The sequence below is a fragment of the Zophobas morio genome, unplaced genomic scaffold (genome assembly GCF_036711695.1).
Source record: "Zophobas morio isolate AGI-343-1 ecotype UQ-CSIRO unplaced genomic scaffold, CSIRO_AGI_Zmor_V1 ptg000021l, whole genome shotgun sequence".
Lineage (NCBI taxonomy): Eukaryota > Metazoa > Arthropoda > Insecta > Coleoptera > Tenebrionidae > Zophobas > Zophobas morio.
The window spans coordinates 4,728,198-4,747,975 of NW_026972126.1; the positions used below are offsets into that span (position 1 = coordinate 4,728,198).

The 19,778-nt window shown below is 34.6% G+C and overlaps 2 protein-coding genes and 1 long non-coding RNA gene across 8 annotated transcripts in view; 2 read left to right on the plus strand and 1 right to left on the minus strand.

Annotated features, from left to right (window-relative positions):
• The window catches only part of LOC135133168 (filaggrin-like), a 30,186-nt gene extending 29,435 nt beyond the window's left edge, over positions 1–751 (plus strand). For all 4 annotated transcript variants that reach the window (XM_064061460.1, XM_064061461.1, XM_064061463.1 and 1 more), the window contains one exon: positions 44–751. In XM_064061460.1, the coding sequence (XP_063917530.1) occupies positions 44–355 (312 nt within the window). In that variant the 3' untranslated portion in view covers positions 356–751. The remainder of the gene's footprint in view (positions 1–43) is intronic.
• A 238-nt stretch (positions 752–989) lies between these two features.
• LOC135132698 (uncharacterized) lies at positions 990–19,243 on the plus strand. 3 transcript variants are annotated; one of them, XM_064060871.1, is made up of 3 exons: positions 990–1,054; positions 7,155–7,320; positions 18,318–19,243. In XM_064060871.1, the coding sequence occupies exons 2-3, from the start codon at positions 7,170–7,172 to the stop codon at positions 19,160–19,162; spliced, it is 996 nt and encodes a 331-aa protein (XP_063916941.1). In that variant the 5' UTR covers positions 990–1,054; positions 7,155–7,169; the 3' UTR covers positions 19,163–19,243. The 3 variants fall into 3 exon arrangements, with proteins under 3 accessions (XP_063916941.1, XP_063916942.1, XP_063916943.1); XM_064060872.1 differs by lacking the exon at positions 990–1,054 and adding an exon at positions 7,024–7,105; XM_064060873.1 differs by lacking the exon at positions 990–1,054 and adding an exon at positions 7,032–7,097.
• On the minus strand, positions 8,078–9,044 carry LOC135132462 (uncharacterized). The gene is made up of 2 exons (XR_010281034.1): positions 8,900–9,044; positions 8,078–8,845 (listed from the first exon to the last, which is right to left on the minus strand). It is a non-coding gene; the product is annotated as an uncharacterized LOC135132462 (long non-coding RNA).
• Positions 19,244–19,778: the final 535 nt, after the last annotated feature.

Here is a 19,778-nt window from a genome sequence, read left to right on the forward strand (position 1 = left end):
CTCCAAATTTTAATTACCACGACTATTTTAATCTTGTTTCCAGATTCCAGTCAACACTAGAGAAACTCTTTGCCCCAACATCGGCTTTTACGAGACTGATGGAGCCATTTGCGCGACAACGTTCGTTAAATGTCAACGTAACTATGGCTTCAGTGGTAGAATGGAAGCTTATATGTACCAATGCCCACAAGGGTTCGTTTATTGGCAGATAAGCAAGCAATGCGAACGGCCATCAAGGCTGCAACACTGCAGCGGCTACGACATTCGTGATACCAGATGGGAGATACCAGTAGAGACAATAAATGTCTCATTAAGAAGAAGAAAAAGTGCCAGTTTATTCGATACGATCTTTTAAGTAAATTTTGTTGCCAAGTAGATTATAAGTAGGTAGTACTATCGAGCACTGAACGATCGAAACAATTCTGTACTTGACAGGAAATTTAGTAATTTATTATTTAATCTCTTTCGACTGATAAACTAATACAATTTTCTTTGAACTGCCATGATTAGTTCGAAGTAAAATGTAATTAATTAAATATATGGCATTTCCGAAATTTTCCTCAAATTTCGAAAATGCTGTTGATGCGGGATGGTTCTGGGATTATTTATTTCAATTTATTTATTTATTCTAATGCTGTAAACTGTCTCGGAAAACAATTACCTGCAAAATATTTTAGTGCATAAGCATCGACTACGCATTGCCAGTGTATACAGTATGTAATAATTCGCAATAAATCTTAATATAACACGCTTTTCAATTTTCAATCACCGTCGAAAATTTCAATACTAAAAAATAAGTATAACACATTTTCACGCTTCATTAAAACTGTGATTCATATGTTGTACACACAACCAGCATAAGCAGTTTTATTTTGAATTCGTTTCTGATTGTTTTGTTTCATAATAAAAACATGCAAGTGTTGCAGATTAAACTGTGTTTACAAACAAAACTTCAGCTACGTTATCACCATGTCTAATTTGTGACAATAGTACGAATCAGCTAAGTCAGTTAGTTGTATGACTTAATTGTGTCAATGTGAAATGTCACTTTATGGTAAGTTTTAAGTAAGTGAGTGAAAAAAATTGCTTTTTTCGTGTTTTCGTCTCGAAATGTGAGAAATTTTGCAGAACTGGACAATAAAAATTGTCTTTAAAATAGTTATTTGTGTGATAAGGCCATAAAAAGAACTTTTTCGACCGATCCAAAGTACCCAAACTGTAACCGAGGCCTACAAATTAGAATTTTCTTTGCTGAGGTACACATAACGTTTTTTAGGCGACCATACAGAAAAATAATTGATTATGTAAATAGTTTTACGGTTAGAAATTCTTTTTTCGTTGTTGGTGAAAAAACCCTGGAGATTCGATAAAAACCAAAAAGACTATCAATAAGTAGAACATTTATTCGGACTCTTTTGAGGGCTGCACATTATTCTAATTAAAGATCTCCCGGGGAAAAAAGTGGAAACCACTAAACTTACAATTTCGCCTTGTTAACAACAAAATGTTTCTTATACATGGTTTTACAAGAATTAGAAGACATTGTTGAAATACTGCATTTCTGCATCCGCCAAAAACACTCATGTCATTTTGATGTAACTAGTTTATGCATTATTGTCGCTTGAATGTTTGAAATTTAAAAGATTTGTCATATTGTATCCAGTATCAGAATACCCGCAGTATAAAAAATGACACACTTAAAAAAATAAGATTACAATACTTAAAGGTGTTTCATCACACTTTGTAACAATAGATGACATTGACGTTCAAGATTTTCTGGTCGCGACTGTATTGTGATAAAAATCAAGGCAGACTCATAAACTACAAATATTACTACGCTTTCGTTGCTACACTTACCATTACTTTTATTCAATTTTGTCTCTCCTCCTATTTTTCTTAACATACTCATTTAGCACGCCTCGAGTCTCTTTTTCTGATCTTCAGTAAGGACCCACGATTCATGGTGATGAGTGATTACTGAGGAGCATAGACACTAGAACTCTCAATCACTTTGCTCGGAGCTACTGTAGTTGGTTGGTACCCTGTATGTTTTCACCTTGTACTTCGAGTTCACATTTTTTTGCTTCATTGTTATTGTTAAAATTTCTATCTAAATTGATATTCCATCATTAATTTTTTCCATGTTTCGATTCGTTGTTGTAGTCCCTTTATGTTGTTTCCAAAGAATAGCAGAAGATCGGCGTATAAAAGATCATTTACGTATATAGGCTGTAATTTTCTGTATCCTATATGTTGTTCCTTTATGTGGCAGTTTATGTTTTTGGCGATTTCACTGATTCCTCTCTTGTAAATTGTGCTTCATTTTTTCCCTTTGTGAATGCTTTTTCCGTATCTATTGTACATATCTTATTTTTCTATTGGTCGGCAAACCTTTCTCGGCAATTTGCGTCACATCGAGATCCCTCTGAGCTTTATTGCTATTATTCTTTCATGTACCTTGTACGTTTCCGTCTGTCTGTCTATATGTTTGTCTATCTGTCTGTCTGCCGTCTGTCCAGATTGTTATTGGACAGATAATCTCCGAAACTACCCCACCGACTACTGTCAAATTTTATGTGTATGTTAGGAATATCGTCCAAAAAGAAACGAAATTGTCCAGCATCTTTTTCTACTAGTATGAGCGGTGCTCCTGCAAGATCACGTTAGCTTATGTATCGCCTACAGTATTTCCTTTGGAACCCCTGTGCGGACCGCACCCGCTTGGAATTTGCGTCTCTGTGGTACCCTGGAACAAGGGAAGTGCTGTCGAAATAACCTTCGACCAACTTTTACTTCCTGAGCGTACGCTTAGAAAGTGAATGCTGCGGAAACTAGCAGTTCTAAGGTTATCGTAAGCATGATAAATCGCTAATAAAAATTACGTACTTCTGCATGTGTGATTTATGAATCCGTGTTGAGTTTTTACACCTGGCCTCCGGATTTTTGGGAAAAAATGAAGATTGTATAACAATATTTTACAATTTAATTAATTGCAAAAACCGAATGCTATGAAATCGTACAAACATTTTGAAGTTAACACAACAGTGATAAACAGTTTTTTAAAATTTGTTCGTCATTTTATAATTTTACCGAATTCTTCAAATTTATGAGTGTTTTTAGGAAAAAAAACTGAGTGTGGTTGATTAATCAGTCCTCTCCTCGGGTTGGAGAGAGAAAATCAATCAAATTTCATTTTCTTTTAACCGCTGATGCTTGTAATCTTAATGTGCTAATAGTTGAATTCTTTCGAAGTATAAACATAAACAGATGAAGTTAAGCATCTGCCAGAAAACTGAAAATATCTACATTTTTTCGGTTGTTTATTTGCTTAAATACAGGGTTAGTCATGAGAGAATTACTTCTGAAAATTATTTTTACGCAACCCAAAATACGAATACCATGTACTATTTGATACTAACTAAATTTAAAATAAAATGCTTAATCTATGATTGCTTGAGTTTGGCAATCACATTTTGACAATTGTGGAAAAAGAGGTTACGCGAGTGTCCATGGTGGTACCACAGCCAGTCGGAAATCTCCTCAGGCGCCGCTAATAAATTTGTCAGTGTGCCTCTTAATCTTTTGCAACCGATTAATCACGAGAAAATTATTTCTAAAAATTCTTTTTACGGAATTTTATTCAAAGGTTACAACACAAACTCAAACAAGTAAGTAAATAATTTAACTACTAATCTGTTGAGAATGTTGGGCATTTTGGGGGGATGCTACGGCTTTTTTGTAAATGGATGGCCGAAGAAGTCCAGAGGTTGCAGATTTGCACTTCGAAGAGGCTCTAGGTGACGCAGAGATGGCGAATTAACACATGCACATTAGCGGCGAACAACATTGGTAGAGCACTTACGGCTTCAGTATAGCCCAGATTGATCTAACTGTATGTCGTCGATCGAATGGGGCTCTAGAGGCGAGTCAACGATGAAAAAAAATGTTAAAAATTAATTAACGTCAAAGTGACACTGCCAAAGTCAAAGCAATCATGGATTAGGCATTTCATTTTAAATTTAGATAATATCAAGTGGTACAGGGTATTAGTAGTATGGGTTGCGTAAAAATAATTTTCAGAAGTAATTCTCTCGTGACTAACCCTGTATATTTCATATGGTCCATACATCGGCGGACCGCGCCCCCTTGGAGTTTGCGTTCCCGCGGCTCTGGGGCTCCGGGGGTGTTAACTACGACACTGATTTGTCTGACTATATTTCAAGGACGAGAAAAGTTGTATCGAAATAACCTTTACAATTACTAAAATTTATTTATTCATCTTCTCTAGAAAATTTATTAAATAAACGTGTTTCTAAATGTAAATAAGATTGCGCTTTAGTTTTGTTTATTAGAACTCTTTATTAGATTGTCACAGAAAAAGTAATATTTGCAGAATAACCTTTCATAATGTGTCTATGAAACTGGATTTGATTGATTATACTTTAGGGAAGTTCTGTCTAAATAACTTTGAACCAATTTTTTTCTTTAATATTTTGCAAAATTCCAAAAGTCGTTCTACACAATCAGAACAAATTGACCTCTCAAGTGTAAAGTCGTTAAAAATGCTAATAAAATTCGGTTGATGTATGAAAAGCTAAACCTTAAATCCATCAGGAACTTTTAAAAACTATTTTCTCACTGAAATAGAACTTTAATAAAATGATTTAATGAACTGGTAAAAGATGTAACTTTACTTTCAATAATAATAAAAATATATTTATTATAATACTGTTTTCAAGGTCCCAGAAAAAAAATAGTAATCTAATTATTCTCCAAAAGAAGAATATAACAACCACTATTACAAAACTAAAGGAAGAACGTCGACAAATATCGTTATTTTGTAACAGAGAACCAAACAAAAATACAGTAGTATAAAAATAAATGTAAATGGCAGAAAGATAAAATAAAATATCTAAACAACGATCAACAAGTAGGCTCGAGAAATCTGGAAATGCTCATAAGTGTTTTATTATTATTGTTACAACATAAATACAGATTGAGACTATGTCTACAAATCTCCAGGATTAACAAATAAATATTCGCGAGTTTATGTCACTATATTTAATTTCCACAAGATTGCCTCAATAACACAGGGGAACAAAAAAAATCAAATTTTATGCGGTATTGGCTTTGATTGTACTTTCAGTTACTGCTATTGTTGTAGTAATCTGTTGTGTGATCAGAACATTTGAAATGACTCTAGTTCGCAAGATATAGCTCTTCACGAAAATTCATCCAAACATGGTATTTTCAAACATTTCCCATCAAATCTTTCTGTTTCTTTATTACAGCTTTATCTTAGCGGTCAAAAATTTCTAGGAGAATCATGAAACAATAGAGAATCGCCATTGCGTTGCCAATATCCTAGATAAATATTTGAAAAATTAGGAATTAACATGAGCATTAAAAATTCATTTGTTGCTTAACCATTTGGGCCCATTTCCTAACAGTCTTAGCGATTCCAGCTAATAGCAGTGAAAATGTTGTCACCAGTACGTAAGGGTAGTGGAAGAAAGGTACTAAGGCCAATGGAAGCGCAAATGATGACAGATTACTGTTGAACTTCAAAAACAAATTGTCTTAATTCGAAATATTGTAGAAAATCCTACAAAAACATGTTTTTCCTCTTTTATTTTTATTTTTGATTAATAATAATGTATACCTAACATATATTAGCAGTTTGGTTTGAAAATACCAGTCTTAAAATAAATTTCATATATTTATTACATATCTGAGGTCGTATAATGAAGATCCATTTATCTCAAAAACTAGAGTCAATTCCGCAAATCTAATATTTTTTTCGTATTCAGCAGAGTTTAAATACCCAAAATCGACTCTCAAAGTGGTTACCGCAGATCCACTGTTCCCCGGTGTAATTTATTGATTCTATCCACTAAAATCTCTCGAGTCATATTTGTTAATTAAATGTGACAGATGCTGAAAAACGTTTTCATCGTACGATAAAATTGTTTGAATATGGTTAAAATAACGATCAAATTTTAATTTTTAATCAAAAACTTGTCCCTTTAAATTTTTGACATATACCCTCCCTCGAAGATAAAACAACCATCAGGAACAGTATTATATTGCTTGATTATTACTTATTAATAAAGGCCACTTACTGTTCACCTGTTTTTTAACTCCCGACATAAAAAAAGGATGTCGCAACTTTGAAGGCTTTGTCTTTGTATGATATCGTAGCTCCCAAACGAACAAACGGATTTCAGTGCTGCTTTTTGTTTGAAATCTAGTTTAATCTTGATGGTTCTTAGCTATGTTTGATGATAATCACTTCAGCCATTTCAAGATCATCAGCTCGTAATACAGTTAGTGGTCAGCACGTCGACCGTCGCGGCGAATCTTAACCAATTTCACACTTCTTGAGGGGTCATTGTTTTTGTGTTAAATATTAACACTTGACATTTACTGTTCTAAGTAAGGAAATGTTGAATTTGAAATCTTATAGACGTATAAATTTTTCAAAAATCGCAATATCGTATTATATAGATGTTCTAAATGACAAAACTGTCAAAACAAACACAAGGCAACTTGACTTAAATTGCAACAACTGTACTAACTAAAAATTATAAGAACTCAGAATTTTGAACGGAAAGTAGTTAGTATTTTCCGGACTTTCTTTTCACCTTACCTTTCTTGAACTATGCAGTTGTACTGTAGTACTTTGGGTAACATTTTAATACTAAAGTGATAAGATTAAAAAAGATTTGCAGAAAAATATAGGACACTCTTTTTGCATGCAACCACTTTTAGCTCTAACACAATGATTTGTCTATCGTAGCACCAACCAAGCTTATAAATTAAAAATAGCAAATATTTTAACGTTTCTTTTACGTTGCGTTTACCGCACGTAAGTTTTTATACAAAAAATGATAAACATAAAAGCAAATCTTCAATTATAATTACAACTACAAGTGCTGCTGCTTTGTCTTGTATACTTTTAGCGCAAGTTGATTTTATTACTAAATCATTTGCATTTTTCGAGATACCTTGTTCAATAAAGTTCGGTTGTACAATGTCAGTGTCAATGATTTAGAGCGTCATCATTACATAAATTTATATTTTTTACATGCTTTATTGTAACTCGGTATTATGAAGGACGTTTTATCCTACATTATAATCATTTATTGTTGCAGAATGAATAGTTTATAATGCCAAAACCACGGACCGAAGAGCAATTTCCATTGCTTTTGGTTTTAGTGGGTGAGCAAGATGTTTCACAAAATAACAAAAGACTTTTCGGAAGAGGAAGATTCGATGGCATCACTTCTGGAGCTACTGCTATTATCACCGAATGGCCAAGTAAGTGTTTAATATTATTCAAAGATCAGTGCACTATAAAAGCATTAGGTACATAGCTCATGTTACGTGGCTAACTTACGTTTGAGTGTTAGCCATGTGTGCATTTTTATTCAATTGATTATGGGAAATTTAAAGTCGAAAAACAAAAAAGGAAGTAAGTATTGCCTGAATGGCCGTCATTTCTCCGTCAGTGGTGGGCCTAAATAATAATAGTAGTTTACTGCTTTACTATCTATACTATCTAATAAAACCCAACAAAGCCTGCCATAATTATAACACAAGAAAGTTCAAATAAAAATCCCTTGCAGTTAATAGTAAAATATTCGCTCAATTAATTTATCCTTATTATTATTTTAATTTTAATATAACATAATAATGAAGACAACATTTGTTTAATAAAACATGTTGCTATTTTAAGGCTTGTTAATTGCATATCCCACTGCTAAGGAGTTTTTGTTTGAACAAAAGTTACTATCTACGTAAATTAATTAACAAAAATATTATAAATATTTATACCAACAAAATTAATAATTTTAAATTAATTACAAGTGTTTTCCAGAAATGGAACGAACATTTTTATTGTGGAATTAGGTCACTTGCTAGTGATAAAGAATAATCGATTACCAAATTTACATAATTTAAAATAACTGTGTCAAGGGAGTACCTTTTTAAAATCCCTTAAAACGAATTCCTACCCTACAAACACGAATATCTTCTACCTTACTTAGATAAAATCCTGGTTTGTTTAAATAAAATACGATTTTTCATAATTTTTATTCTATAAGTTAAATGTATCACAACAAAAAATATAGAATTACTGGTAACATATATGGTATTTAATCTAATCAATATAGTGAACAATTTTTCTGCTGTCATCAAGAAAATCTAACGCACTCTCATCAACATTTTTATCTTTCTTAAAACAAATAACAAGTTTAGTCAAATTAACAATTTTCCTCAAGGCGTTAACATGAATGTACTCAATAGGATTGTCGTCCAAATACAAAGCTTGTATGTGTTCTAATCCTCTAAACGTCGTTTCGTTTATCCTGCTTAAGTTATTCTCATTTAACAGTAGTTGCTGCAGATTTTTCAGTCCATTAAACGCACCGTCTTCAATATAATCGATCTTGTTTTTAATCAAGCTCAAAATTTTCAAATTTGGAACACCTTCGAAGGTATTCGATGAAATATTTGTAATCAAGGTATTCGTTATGGCCAAATTGTCTAATTCCGTGAGATTGGCGAATGCACCTGGTTGAATGAAGGTGATATTTTCTCCTAAAAACCATAACTCTTTGCGGGATTTCAATTTTGCAAAGGCATCCTTAGGGATTTCCCCATACGAAACATCGACGTACAAGTAATCGGGATTCTTTTGTTTTTTAAACTTCAATGGATCGTCTTCTTCCAAGGTTTCAACACTGCAGACAGTTCGATTGGGCATTCCCGGTTCAACGGTTACTTTACATTTTGCATAGATATGTCCGATTTGAATCAACAAGAAAAATATGCAGTATTTCATCTGAAAGCGACTAATTTTAGTACTAACTGGAACATTTGCAATAACTACCTTTACTTTTCTAAATGTGCAGTATGTTGAATGATAAACACAGCGAGCACAGTGAAGAATGTGATGTTACTGAAACGCTTCCTGCAACATTTTTAAAAAATATTTACACAATTGGTAACTAAATAATAATTCTTATTTCATTCTTGTAAATAAATATTTTTAATTGAGTCTGGCCATATTATTATCAAGAATTCGGATAACTTGGTCTTGACCTTTACACGTGATTCTTAAATGTGATTATAAGTGGACCACGTTAACCAAAAACGTACTAAGCGACAAAATTGCAATAATTGAGTAATACTAGAGTAAGCTTTCATTAAAAACTAAAAATTTGTATTAATGTCTGAATAAAATTTTTGCCTTAAGAATACATGACTTTATGAATGTAGTATATTTTGTTAATGGCATCAAAAATACCCAGTCCTTTACAGTTTTAAAGAAGCATTTTGGCGCTTGGTTCTTTTTTGAGAAAACCATGATATTAAATTTATTATTCCGTGAAAAGGCACTAAGTAATTTTTTGAAAAATATTATATATATTTATATTAATTTAACGACCTGCTATAAAAAGGAATAATATATGCCATGAAACAAAAACAAAAATGATTAAGTTAAATTTGTTTCCCTTAATTCGAAATCAATATCATTTGAAAAACCCTCCACATAAAATTCACAGTTTATTCCCCGTAAGTTTTTGTAAAAGAGTTTTGCATCCTCGGGAATAAAAAGAAATTATGTTTTTAGATCTGCCAACTTTTTACGCGATATTGCTTTTCCATTGGGCCATAATGTAGACAATTTTCCAAAATTTTTAAAAGTCTTTTCCTTTTATGCATCAAAACTTCATTGTAGATCTCATTTTCCTGATTACTTTTCATAAAAATAGAAAGCGGTTTATCTTTAGTAAGTTTAATCACTCTTGTTTTCAAGCGTCTAATTTTTTGTTCATGTATGCCTTCTATTTGTGACACTAGACTCTAAATCGGTTTCACTACAAAAATGTTCTTTCTGCATAAACTAAACAATAAGTGGATTGTTCTTTCTAGTATTGGCGTAATCTTGTGGCGTATATACTTAATGACTCCAAAATCTTTGTCATTTGGTAAAAAACTATGTTCCGAAACAAAAATTTCAAATAAATCGTTTGTTAAGTAGAATGTAGTTATAAAATTGATTTTAGCATGAATACAGTTTTTATATTACTATTTTGACGCCCACAAGAGTCAGACCACAGAGGCAGTTCTGTTATATCCTTTTTGGTAACATTTTCAGTAGGTATTAAGTTGTTAAGACAAGATCCCACCTTTTGTGCGCCACGACCTATTTTCTTTTTTTGCAAATAAAATAGTGTCCTTTCCTTCTTTTACCGGAGTAAATACCCTCGTTATAAAGCCAAAATTGACGGTTATAAAACACTAAGTTTGTAGGTTAGTTACAAGGAAACAAAGCACTGCACAACTAATTAAAAAAAGTGCTGTGTCGCTTGGTACCTTTTTGATTAAAACATAATCCCAGATTTATTAAAGGCGCATAGCTCTACCTCAAATTTTGGTATAAAAATAATTAAGACAAATAAAGGATTTTTACAAATTAGTTTTTGACATTAAATTCTGACTGTCACGATGTTTAACTCATTTTTTGCAATTTGGCGCTTAGTACGTTTTTGGTTAACATCGTTCAAGTGTAACTATTCTAAACTCTGTAGTCATATACAACTGGAAATAAAAACGTAGTGCTTCGTAACTTAAGATTTAAGGAACAATTTTTCTTTACTCATTTATTACTGAAGTGGCTCATTTGATCTCAGTGAACTAAAGTAAAAATAGGATGACACCGAAATACCAAAACTTCAAATTTTGAAAAATTATTTAGGTTTAATTTCTAATGAAGATTTTTTAAACAATTCGCCACTGTAAAGCATTGATTTGAAGTATACAAATAAATACAATTTATTTCTGGTTTATAAAAACACTAAGGGCCGGTTGCATAAACGCAAATCAAATTTAATCTCTGATTAAGAACAACTGTAACTATGATAATAACAATCGTTACTATGGAGTTAATCAGAGATTAACTTTGATTTGCGTTTATGCAACCGGCCCTTAGTGTTTTTATAAACCAGAAATAAATTGTATTTATTTGTATACTTCAAATCAATGCTTTACAGTGGCGAATTGTTTAAAAAATCTTTATTAGAAATTAAACCTAAATAATTTTTCAAAATTTGAAGTTTTGGTATTTCGGTGTCATCCTATTTTTACTTTAGTTCACTGAGATCAAATGAGCATTATTGCAGTTAACTAAAGTAGTTCATGGACAATTTAGTAGATTATTATTGTCTTCATTACTCAAAGTTTTGTTTGCCATCTTATTTTTGTCGTTAAGTGAGTTTTCAACATATCCCTCGGTTCCTGCACTTCCAGCGTCCATAGCGTTTCAAGACATCGACAATAGTTCAGGAATCCGCGAACAAAAACGCAGATGTACGTCTGAAAGAGTGTCCGGTATAATATAGCACATCCGTTAAATTTTAAAAAGCTGCAATTTTTTGGGGTAATGTTAAAAGGATATTTTTCCCAATTGACGGAATCGTACAATTCTTGTCTTCGAACTGAACAAAAAATCCTGAGAATTTCTTTCAGTGTTATTTTTAATATTTGCAACTGTAAACATGATTGAAGAACCCAAATCGGTTACGTTATTGGTAAGAAGTTCAAGTAACTCTTTACCTCTACAAGCTCCTGCTATGCCCAAGATTTAGGCAACCCAAAAACATCTATCATACGCATTTCGAATGACGATAACGCGTTTTTCGCAGCCCGTGTTTATTCACAACGTTTTCCTGAAAGAAGAGCCCCTACAGAGACCATATTTAAAAGACTAGAAAGTTTCTTGAGGGAGAACTGGTCGTCTACGAAAAAACCCCGAAGACGAACAGCTAGCGGTGTTGAAAATAAAGTGGCAGTTCTAGAAATGGTTAGCGAAAATCCCCATTGCAGTCAAAAACAATTGCAGCAACTGTTGGCGTTAGTAAAACGTCAGTGCAATGAATAATAAATTTCATCCCTATCACCTGACTTTGGTTCAAGAACTAAAACCCACTGACTACCGAAAAATGTTAGTGCAATGTTATTAGAGAAAAACAGAATTTAGATCCTCGTTTTTATGATTTCGTTTTTTTTTCCTGATGAGGTAAAATTTTCGAACAATGGTGAGGTTAATAAACATAACTGCCACTATTACATCCAAAATCTTGCCTTACTGGATTAGAGAAGGTCACTTTCAGGCAATTTATAACTACTATAAATGTTTGATGTGAAATACTCGGAAACAACATTATTGGTCTTTACTTTTTTCGGGAATATTTAAATGGAAATTTATATCTAAATTTTCTTCGTTAGACGTTACCGGTACTCCTGGAAAACATTAATTTGGAAATCCGTCAAAATTTATGGTTCCACCAAGACATTTTCACAGAATTGTGCGAAATTACCTGCACGAAATTTTTCCTACTAAAGCAGCCCCGTAGCTACGGGGGGGGCAAGATGGGGCTGAGCCCCCCTTAGCAGTTGTGGTTGCCCCCCCTGGAAGACTTACACATTAAAAATTTCAATTTAGTAATAAAATTTCAATATAATGCCGATTGCTGAAGCCACCCACCCGCCCTTTATTTTATATTATTTGGCAATATCACCCTAACGTTAATGTTGACCGTATAAAAAAAGCAACTGTCATGTCACATTTTATTCCATAGCCTACTACTAAACATGCAAAAAAATAAATATTACGAATAAAGAGGTACTTACGTGCTCGTAGAAGCTTTAATGAACTTTAGGAAATACAACGCAAAAATACACAATACAAAAAAACGACATCTCATTACTTTTTTTTACAATTATTCATGTGTTCTTGTTTGTTGTCATGGCAAACCTACAGGGTGGCCCTTTTCTAATATCTAACACTTCCCTTCGACCCGGGGTTGTGCTAGATCTAGCCGCTCCGTGAAGGAACCATGCTTTATACTTGCTAGACCCTTGGTGAAGATGTCACCAATCATATCTTCCGAAGGGACAGGTTGTATAGTTAATGAGTCATTCTTCACCACTTCTCTGATGTAGTAATGTCTAAGGTCGATGTGCTTACTCCTCGCATGCTAGACCGGATATTGAGCCAGTCTCAATGCGCCTTGGTTGTCACTGAATAACACCATTTGTGACAACTGTGCGAACCCTAACTCCAGCAGGAACTTCTGGATGAAAGTGGCTTCCTTGGCTGCTTCTGTTAATGCCATGTATTCAGCCTCTGTAGATGATAATGCCACAGTTTTTTGTTTCCTGGAGTCCCACGGAATTGGTCCCTCTGCTAACATGAAGACAGCATCTGCGTAGCCTCTTACAGGATCTGGGCAGTTTGTATACACAAGACCATAGTTCAGAGTACCCCTCAGATATCGAAGCACTCGCTTCGCTGCTGTCCAATGGACCTTGCCATGACAGTTATTGAACTGTCCCAAGGAACTCACTGCGTGGCTGATGTCAGGCCTAGTCGTGATGGCCAAATATGTCAAGCCACCTATGAATTCGCGATACGGGAAATTCTTCACTTCTTCAGCGGTCGTTGGTTTGACGAGCTTTGTCTGCGGATCCATGGGAGTTGATATCAGGTTGCAATTCTCCATGCCGAAACGTTTGAGGATGTCTAAGATGTAACCTCTTTGGTGCATAGTTATCTTCGACTTCTCAACTTCAAACTCGACTCCCAAACAATAGCCAACATTACCGAGTTTCTTCACTTCGAACTCCTTGCACAATTTTTCTCGAAATTGCTTGATTCTGTTAGAATCTCTTGACATTATCAGTATGGCATCGACGTAAATAACAACTATCGTTGCATCTTCCCCTCGTCCAACACAATATACGCACGGCGTTGGTTGGAATCGCACCAAGTTTTCGCAATAGCTTGTCCAACATCATATGCCAGCTTCTACCGGACTGGCGTAGGCCATACAGGGACTTTAGTAGGTGACAAATTTGCTTGCCATCCCTAAAGTCTTCCAACATTCTTGCGGCTTTCTCGCCGACTACACTTGATCGGCCTCGTTTCTGTATGATAGACTCAAGAATATTAGCTAGATTGGTTGGAGGTCTCATAAAGACCTTCTCTTCGAGGGTACCATTCAGGTAAGCATTCGCTACATCGAGCTGTTCAATCTTCATGTCGTGAATTGCTGCCAAGGATACGAGCAGACGTATAGAGCTCATTCTAGCTGCAGCAAACGTCTCATTAAAATGTACACCTGGCTTCTGGTTAAAACCTTGTGCCACTAATCTGGCTTTTCTTTTATGTAGCATACCATTAGATTTGTATTTATTTCTCAAAATTATGCGACTCCCGATGATCTCTTCTCCACTGGGGTACTGTACCATCTTCCAAGTATCATTTTTAACAATGCTTTCTACTTCTTGGCAGATAGCTTCAAACCATTCGTTCGCATCGGCACCGTTCAACGCTTGATCTAATGGAATTTCGGAAAGAAAACCAAATACTGGTGCTTCGCTTGCCCACGTGGTTTCTTCGGTTCTGAGGTTGTATCGTTTTCGAGGTCTTCCCTTCAAGCCAATTCTTTCGATTCGCGGACGGCCTGGACCACGTCTAGTTGATGCCGCTTCTTCTTGATCGAAATGTTCATTCTCGGAACCCTCTGGTCGCTATCTTGGATTTCTTGTCGATTGTCTTCGTCTCCTTCTTCCAGATCTTGAAGAACGAGATCTTCACAGTCATCATTCAACTTTAAATCTATTTTCTCTATAAATTTTACGACTCGAGCTATGTATACTCTTCTCTCTTCTGGGAACCATACTCTAAATCCCTTGACTTCTTCTGAATATCCGACGAAAACGCCTTCCTTACATCTTGATCGGAACTTATCTGGATTTGGTTTCTTCTGATGGCATAAAACACGACAACCAAAAGTCTTAAAATAGCTAACGTTGGGCTTCTTGCCCGTCCACAACTCAAAAGGAGTCAAGAGGTACGTGCTCGTAGAAGCTTTAATGAACTTTAGGAAACACAACGCAAAAATACAGAATACAAAAAAACAACAGCTCATTACTTTTTTTACAATTATTCATGTGTTCTTGTTTGTTGTCATGACAAACCTACAGGGTCGCCCTTTTCTAATATCTAACAATAAACTCAAACAAATTGGTTGTTACTTGTTACCTAGTGTTTCTGGCCACTGCACGAATTTTTGGATGCAGTACAGCTGTTTGTGAATCTACATTCTCTGTTTTAACCGGAATAAATCGTCCGGCGCGTTCAATGACGCATCAAATATTGGCAAACTTGGTTTTTCTGGCTTTTGAAAAGTACCGTACCAATTCTTTAGACTTCGACAGGTTTTTACGAAAATTTAATAGCGTAAAAAATCGACTTTTACAATTATTTTAATGTTCTTTCAAAATGTAAAAAATGAGAAAAAATAAAGTAGTATTATTAAAATATGTATATATATTTACATGAAGCCCCCTCAGTCGACAAACTTGCCCCCCCTGAATAAGTTTTCTAGCTACGGGGCTGTACTAAAGGTTCTATTAATCCCGCCCCCCCCCCAATACTACAATACTCCAATAAATATCGACCATTTAGAAGACAAAATTACCGAAGCATAAAGAGCCATTACTCCCGAGTGTTAACACATCCTTCTGGAATATGATTTATGCATGTGAGAGAAACGTGGGTCAACATTTCGAACATTATTGCATTAGTAAAAAATAAAACGTGTTTTTATCTTCCAATTTGAAATTTTTGTCAAAACTTTTGACAAGTGTTAGGTTACTATGTTTAACGCTCCAATAATTGTAATTATAATAATATCCAAGGTAGTGGTGAAAATGTATTTTGGGTTGCGTTTCAAATTTATTTAGGCTCTTTATTACTCGTGGACCACCCTGTATATTCTTGTGAAAATGTAACATTTGTGTACCTCAACGAGACATGGGTTTTTCAAAACCGTATACGATTCAGATTTGAAAAATAATCTCAGCAGAATTACAAGTGAAGGTTCAATAACATACAAGCAATAGAGATAATCACAAAACAATGGACGAAACACCTTCTCAAAACTGGGTGATTAATCAACTTATAACTGCTGAACAAGCAACGAGAATGTGTGGTGGTTACGGGCAATGCATCATTCGGTACAGTTGGACAAACAACCCACATTTCTAGCAGAAAAAGTCAAATTAGCTTAGCAAAAGTTTGGCTAATCACAATATTGAATTTGATGACAATTATTCAAAAAAAAAAAAACTCTGGGCATTCAGAAAATTTGTACTTCAGGTTCGATTTGAATCTGAAAAGGAAAGTCAGTTGACGAAAAGTCAATACAATTCTTAAATATTTAACTATACAGGGTGTTTTTGAAATACGTTACCAAAAATTAATGAAGGTCTTTGGCATCCTTAAGGAATCGAATTGAGTAAGTCTCAAACTTTTTTTAATGATGAAAAAAATCACCTCTAACCACCTGCTTAGAACACCACTGATGAAAATATCCACGTAAATTGATTGCATTTAATTTGAATACAAACCTAGCAACGAATTTAAAATTATTTTGAATCAAAATGCATAGTAAGCAAAGGTAAAGTCAGATTTGACAAGTCGAAAATCCTTGGATTTTGAAAAGTAATCTTGCCTTTTAAATTAAGAAGCAAGTAGTGAAACGAAAACGATTTATTTTTTATATAAATTGCTCAAAATGCCGACCATCATTCGCAATGCATGCCCGAGCTCGACGAATTAATGATCCTTGCGCTCTTCTTATCATGTCTGGATTTGCTCTGATAGTAGCCGAAACATCATGAATCCTATTTGTCAATTCTTCAATGGAATTAATAGGTGCCGCATAGACTAATTGCTTCATATGCCCCCATAAAAAATAATCACAAGAATTTAGATCTGGTGACCTAGAAGGCCACCGTACTGGACCGTTTCTTCCGATCCATTTTCTTGGAAATGTTTGATTTAACCATTCCCGCACGTCATGTGTATAGTGGGCAGGGGCTCCATCATGTAAATACCACATATTCCTCCGGGTAGCTAAAGGTACATCCTCTAAAAGATTTTCCAACGTATTATTCAAAAAATTAAGATATGCAGCGCCAGTTAACCGTGGAGGTAAAACATATGGACCTATCAAGTGATGTCCTACCATACCAGCCCACACGTTTACGCTAAATCGTTCTTGAAAGTGCCCCTCATTAATTTCATGAGGGTTTTCATAACACCAAACGTGTGTATTATGGCCTTAAATACCCCGTCTCTCGTAAATGTTGCTTCATCCGTCGACAGCAAGCTTCCAATAAACTGTTGATCTTCATCATTTTTTTGTAATAACCACTCACAGAACGTAATCCGACGAGGTAAATCTGCTTCTTTGAGAGCTTGTACTCGTTGCAAATGATACGGATGGAGTCCTTGTTCTCTTAATGTACGCCAAACGACAAATGGGGAAACACCAACTCTGTAGGACAGCCTTCTGACACTGATACTTGGGTTTTCTTCTACCATATTTAAGATCTCAGGTTCAGCAGCTAATGTCCTTCCAGTTCTCTGTCGGCCACGATCTGTCATTTGGGGACGATACTCACCGTTGTCTCTAAGATGCTGAACGGTAGCGGTAAATGTATGATGATCGGGCACAATTCGTCCAGGAAATGTTTCCCTATAAAGACGTTGTGCTTCACGCGCGTTTCCAAGGGCCCTTCGATACAGTAGGACCATATCAGTTAATGCAGCATTTGTGTAAACCATTTTAATACAACCGACACAAAATTGACAACAGTACCCTGACAAATAAAATTTTTATTGTTGCTAAGCGAACAAGATGGCATTTTGAATTACCTTTAATACAGTGGCGTACTGGAAATTTTGACCGAATATTCGATTAATTTTATCTCGAAAACGAAAAAACTTTTATATAAAGTATTTTTTGTCAATTAGTTCTATTTATTATCACCAATTACCTGCTCTCTTTTGGTAGTGTATTTCAAAAACACCCTGTATGTAGATCCAGCTGAACACATAGTTAACCGCTTACTTGTGCCAATTTTTTCACTATATCCACAGATTAAGGCGTCAAAAACAACTTTTGGAGTCAAAATTTATTAAAAACGTTATGTACCTACATCTTGAAGGTAATGCTTCTCAAAACACTTCTTTTTTACTAAAATTGTATCTTTATGTAAACTGCTTTAAAGACAAGAAAAATGCTATTCTAGAGTTTATTGGGACTAACATAAGACGCAAATTCTATCGCTACGTCATCAAGCGTAGATTTTGTGAAACCTGTTTTAAGTCTACACTATTTTTAATTAATGTTTTATTTAAATATTCTATACACTAAACCTATTTGTTGTTTCAGATTACCTAAGCTCCTGCTGGGTGACAGCTTTAGTCTGTGGAGTCACTCTTTTCTTCGTTTCTGTAATGTTGTCATCTTGTATGACATTCCAACATCACACGAGATCACCACGATGCTCTTCAGATTCTCACTTAATTGCCAACAAGACAATTCATCTAATCCATACATCGCACAAGTGGCAGCCTAGTCAGCTAGATCTGTTGAGAAATATTACAAATGCATTTCCGAATTATCAGATCCATCTTCTTGTCATCACTAACAAAAGCTGGAAGCTGATTAAAGTAAAGAGAGAAACAAATGAAACCAGACTTAACCAAACGCATCCATCACTTGTCAATGCAAGTGACAACACATTGGATGACATAGCAAAGAAATATCCAAATATAATCATCACTTATAAAACGTATCGGAATGTTTTCGTAAATAGTCCATTATTCCTAAACTGGATTTCCTTGAATCACCAAATGAGAATATTTGCCATCAGAGTTTTAGAAATATGGCAGAATGGCGGCCTCAGCTATGATTTACTGGAATACAAAACTCACTCTCACAGAAAATATAAAAACTGTACCAATATTGCTGAAATGAAAGTGCAAAGCTACATAAAAAGTGGCTACAAAAGATATGAACACCTACAACCAGAGGTTGTCTCGATAGACCGAAATGGATTTCACATGGAATGTAAAACGCCTTGTCATGCCTTTTTTAGTAAAGTTTTACAGAAACTGAGAAAAGCTGATGAAAATTCGTCGCCGAGAGATATTTTGTATGGGCCAATGTACACTTTCTGTAAAGCTGGGGTGATTGATAAAGAATTTTGTCACATTCAAAATATTTTATTTTAATAAAAATGTAGACAATTTTTGAGTTTGTCTAGTAATATCTGTAAATTTTAAAATGAATCTAACAAAATACTTTTAAAAATCTATACTGCTTTTAACTTAAAGGTGTGGAATGTTGATGTCTTCTTCACGGTTTTGCACGGCTTGCGTTACTATAGCCGGAAATGAAAGCGTGTTCCAAAAAGAATACAGGATCATTCCCAGCGGGTAGGTTTTAGCTAGAAGTTATTCGATCACGTTTGTCACTACTGCTGCTTTACAAGGTTATTGAAGCTGAATTATCGAATCATTCATTCAATCATTCCTGGAAAGAGAAAGTTCTAAACTAAAATCGATCAAAAGATTTGTCGTAAGATGCCCGGCACCCTCACAAACGTCCTAAGATTCATAGAAGATGCCAACATCACGCAAAAACGTCAACCACATCTCCCGAAAACTCCAAGAAACTGCTGACACTTATGTATACAAGGATCGGCTCAGGGCAGATTAGGAAATAGTTAACTTTATATTATAATTCCAAACACTACCTCTGGAGAATCTGTTTGGGGTTTTAGCTGCTTTCTTTATTTTGTTTATTTCAGATACTCGAATCCATTGATAAGATTGCGATTCTGATCCA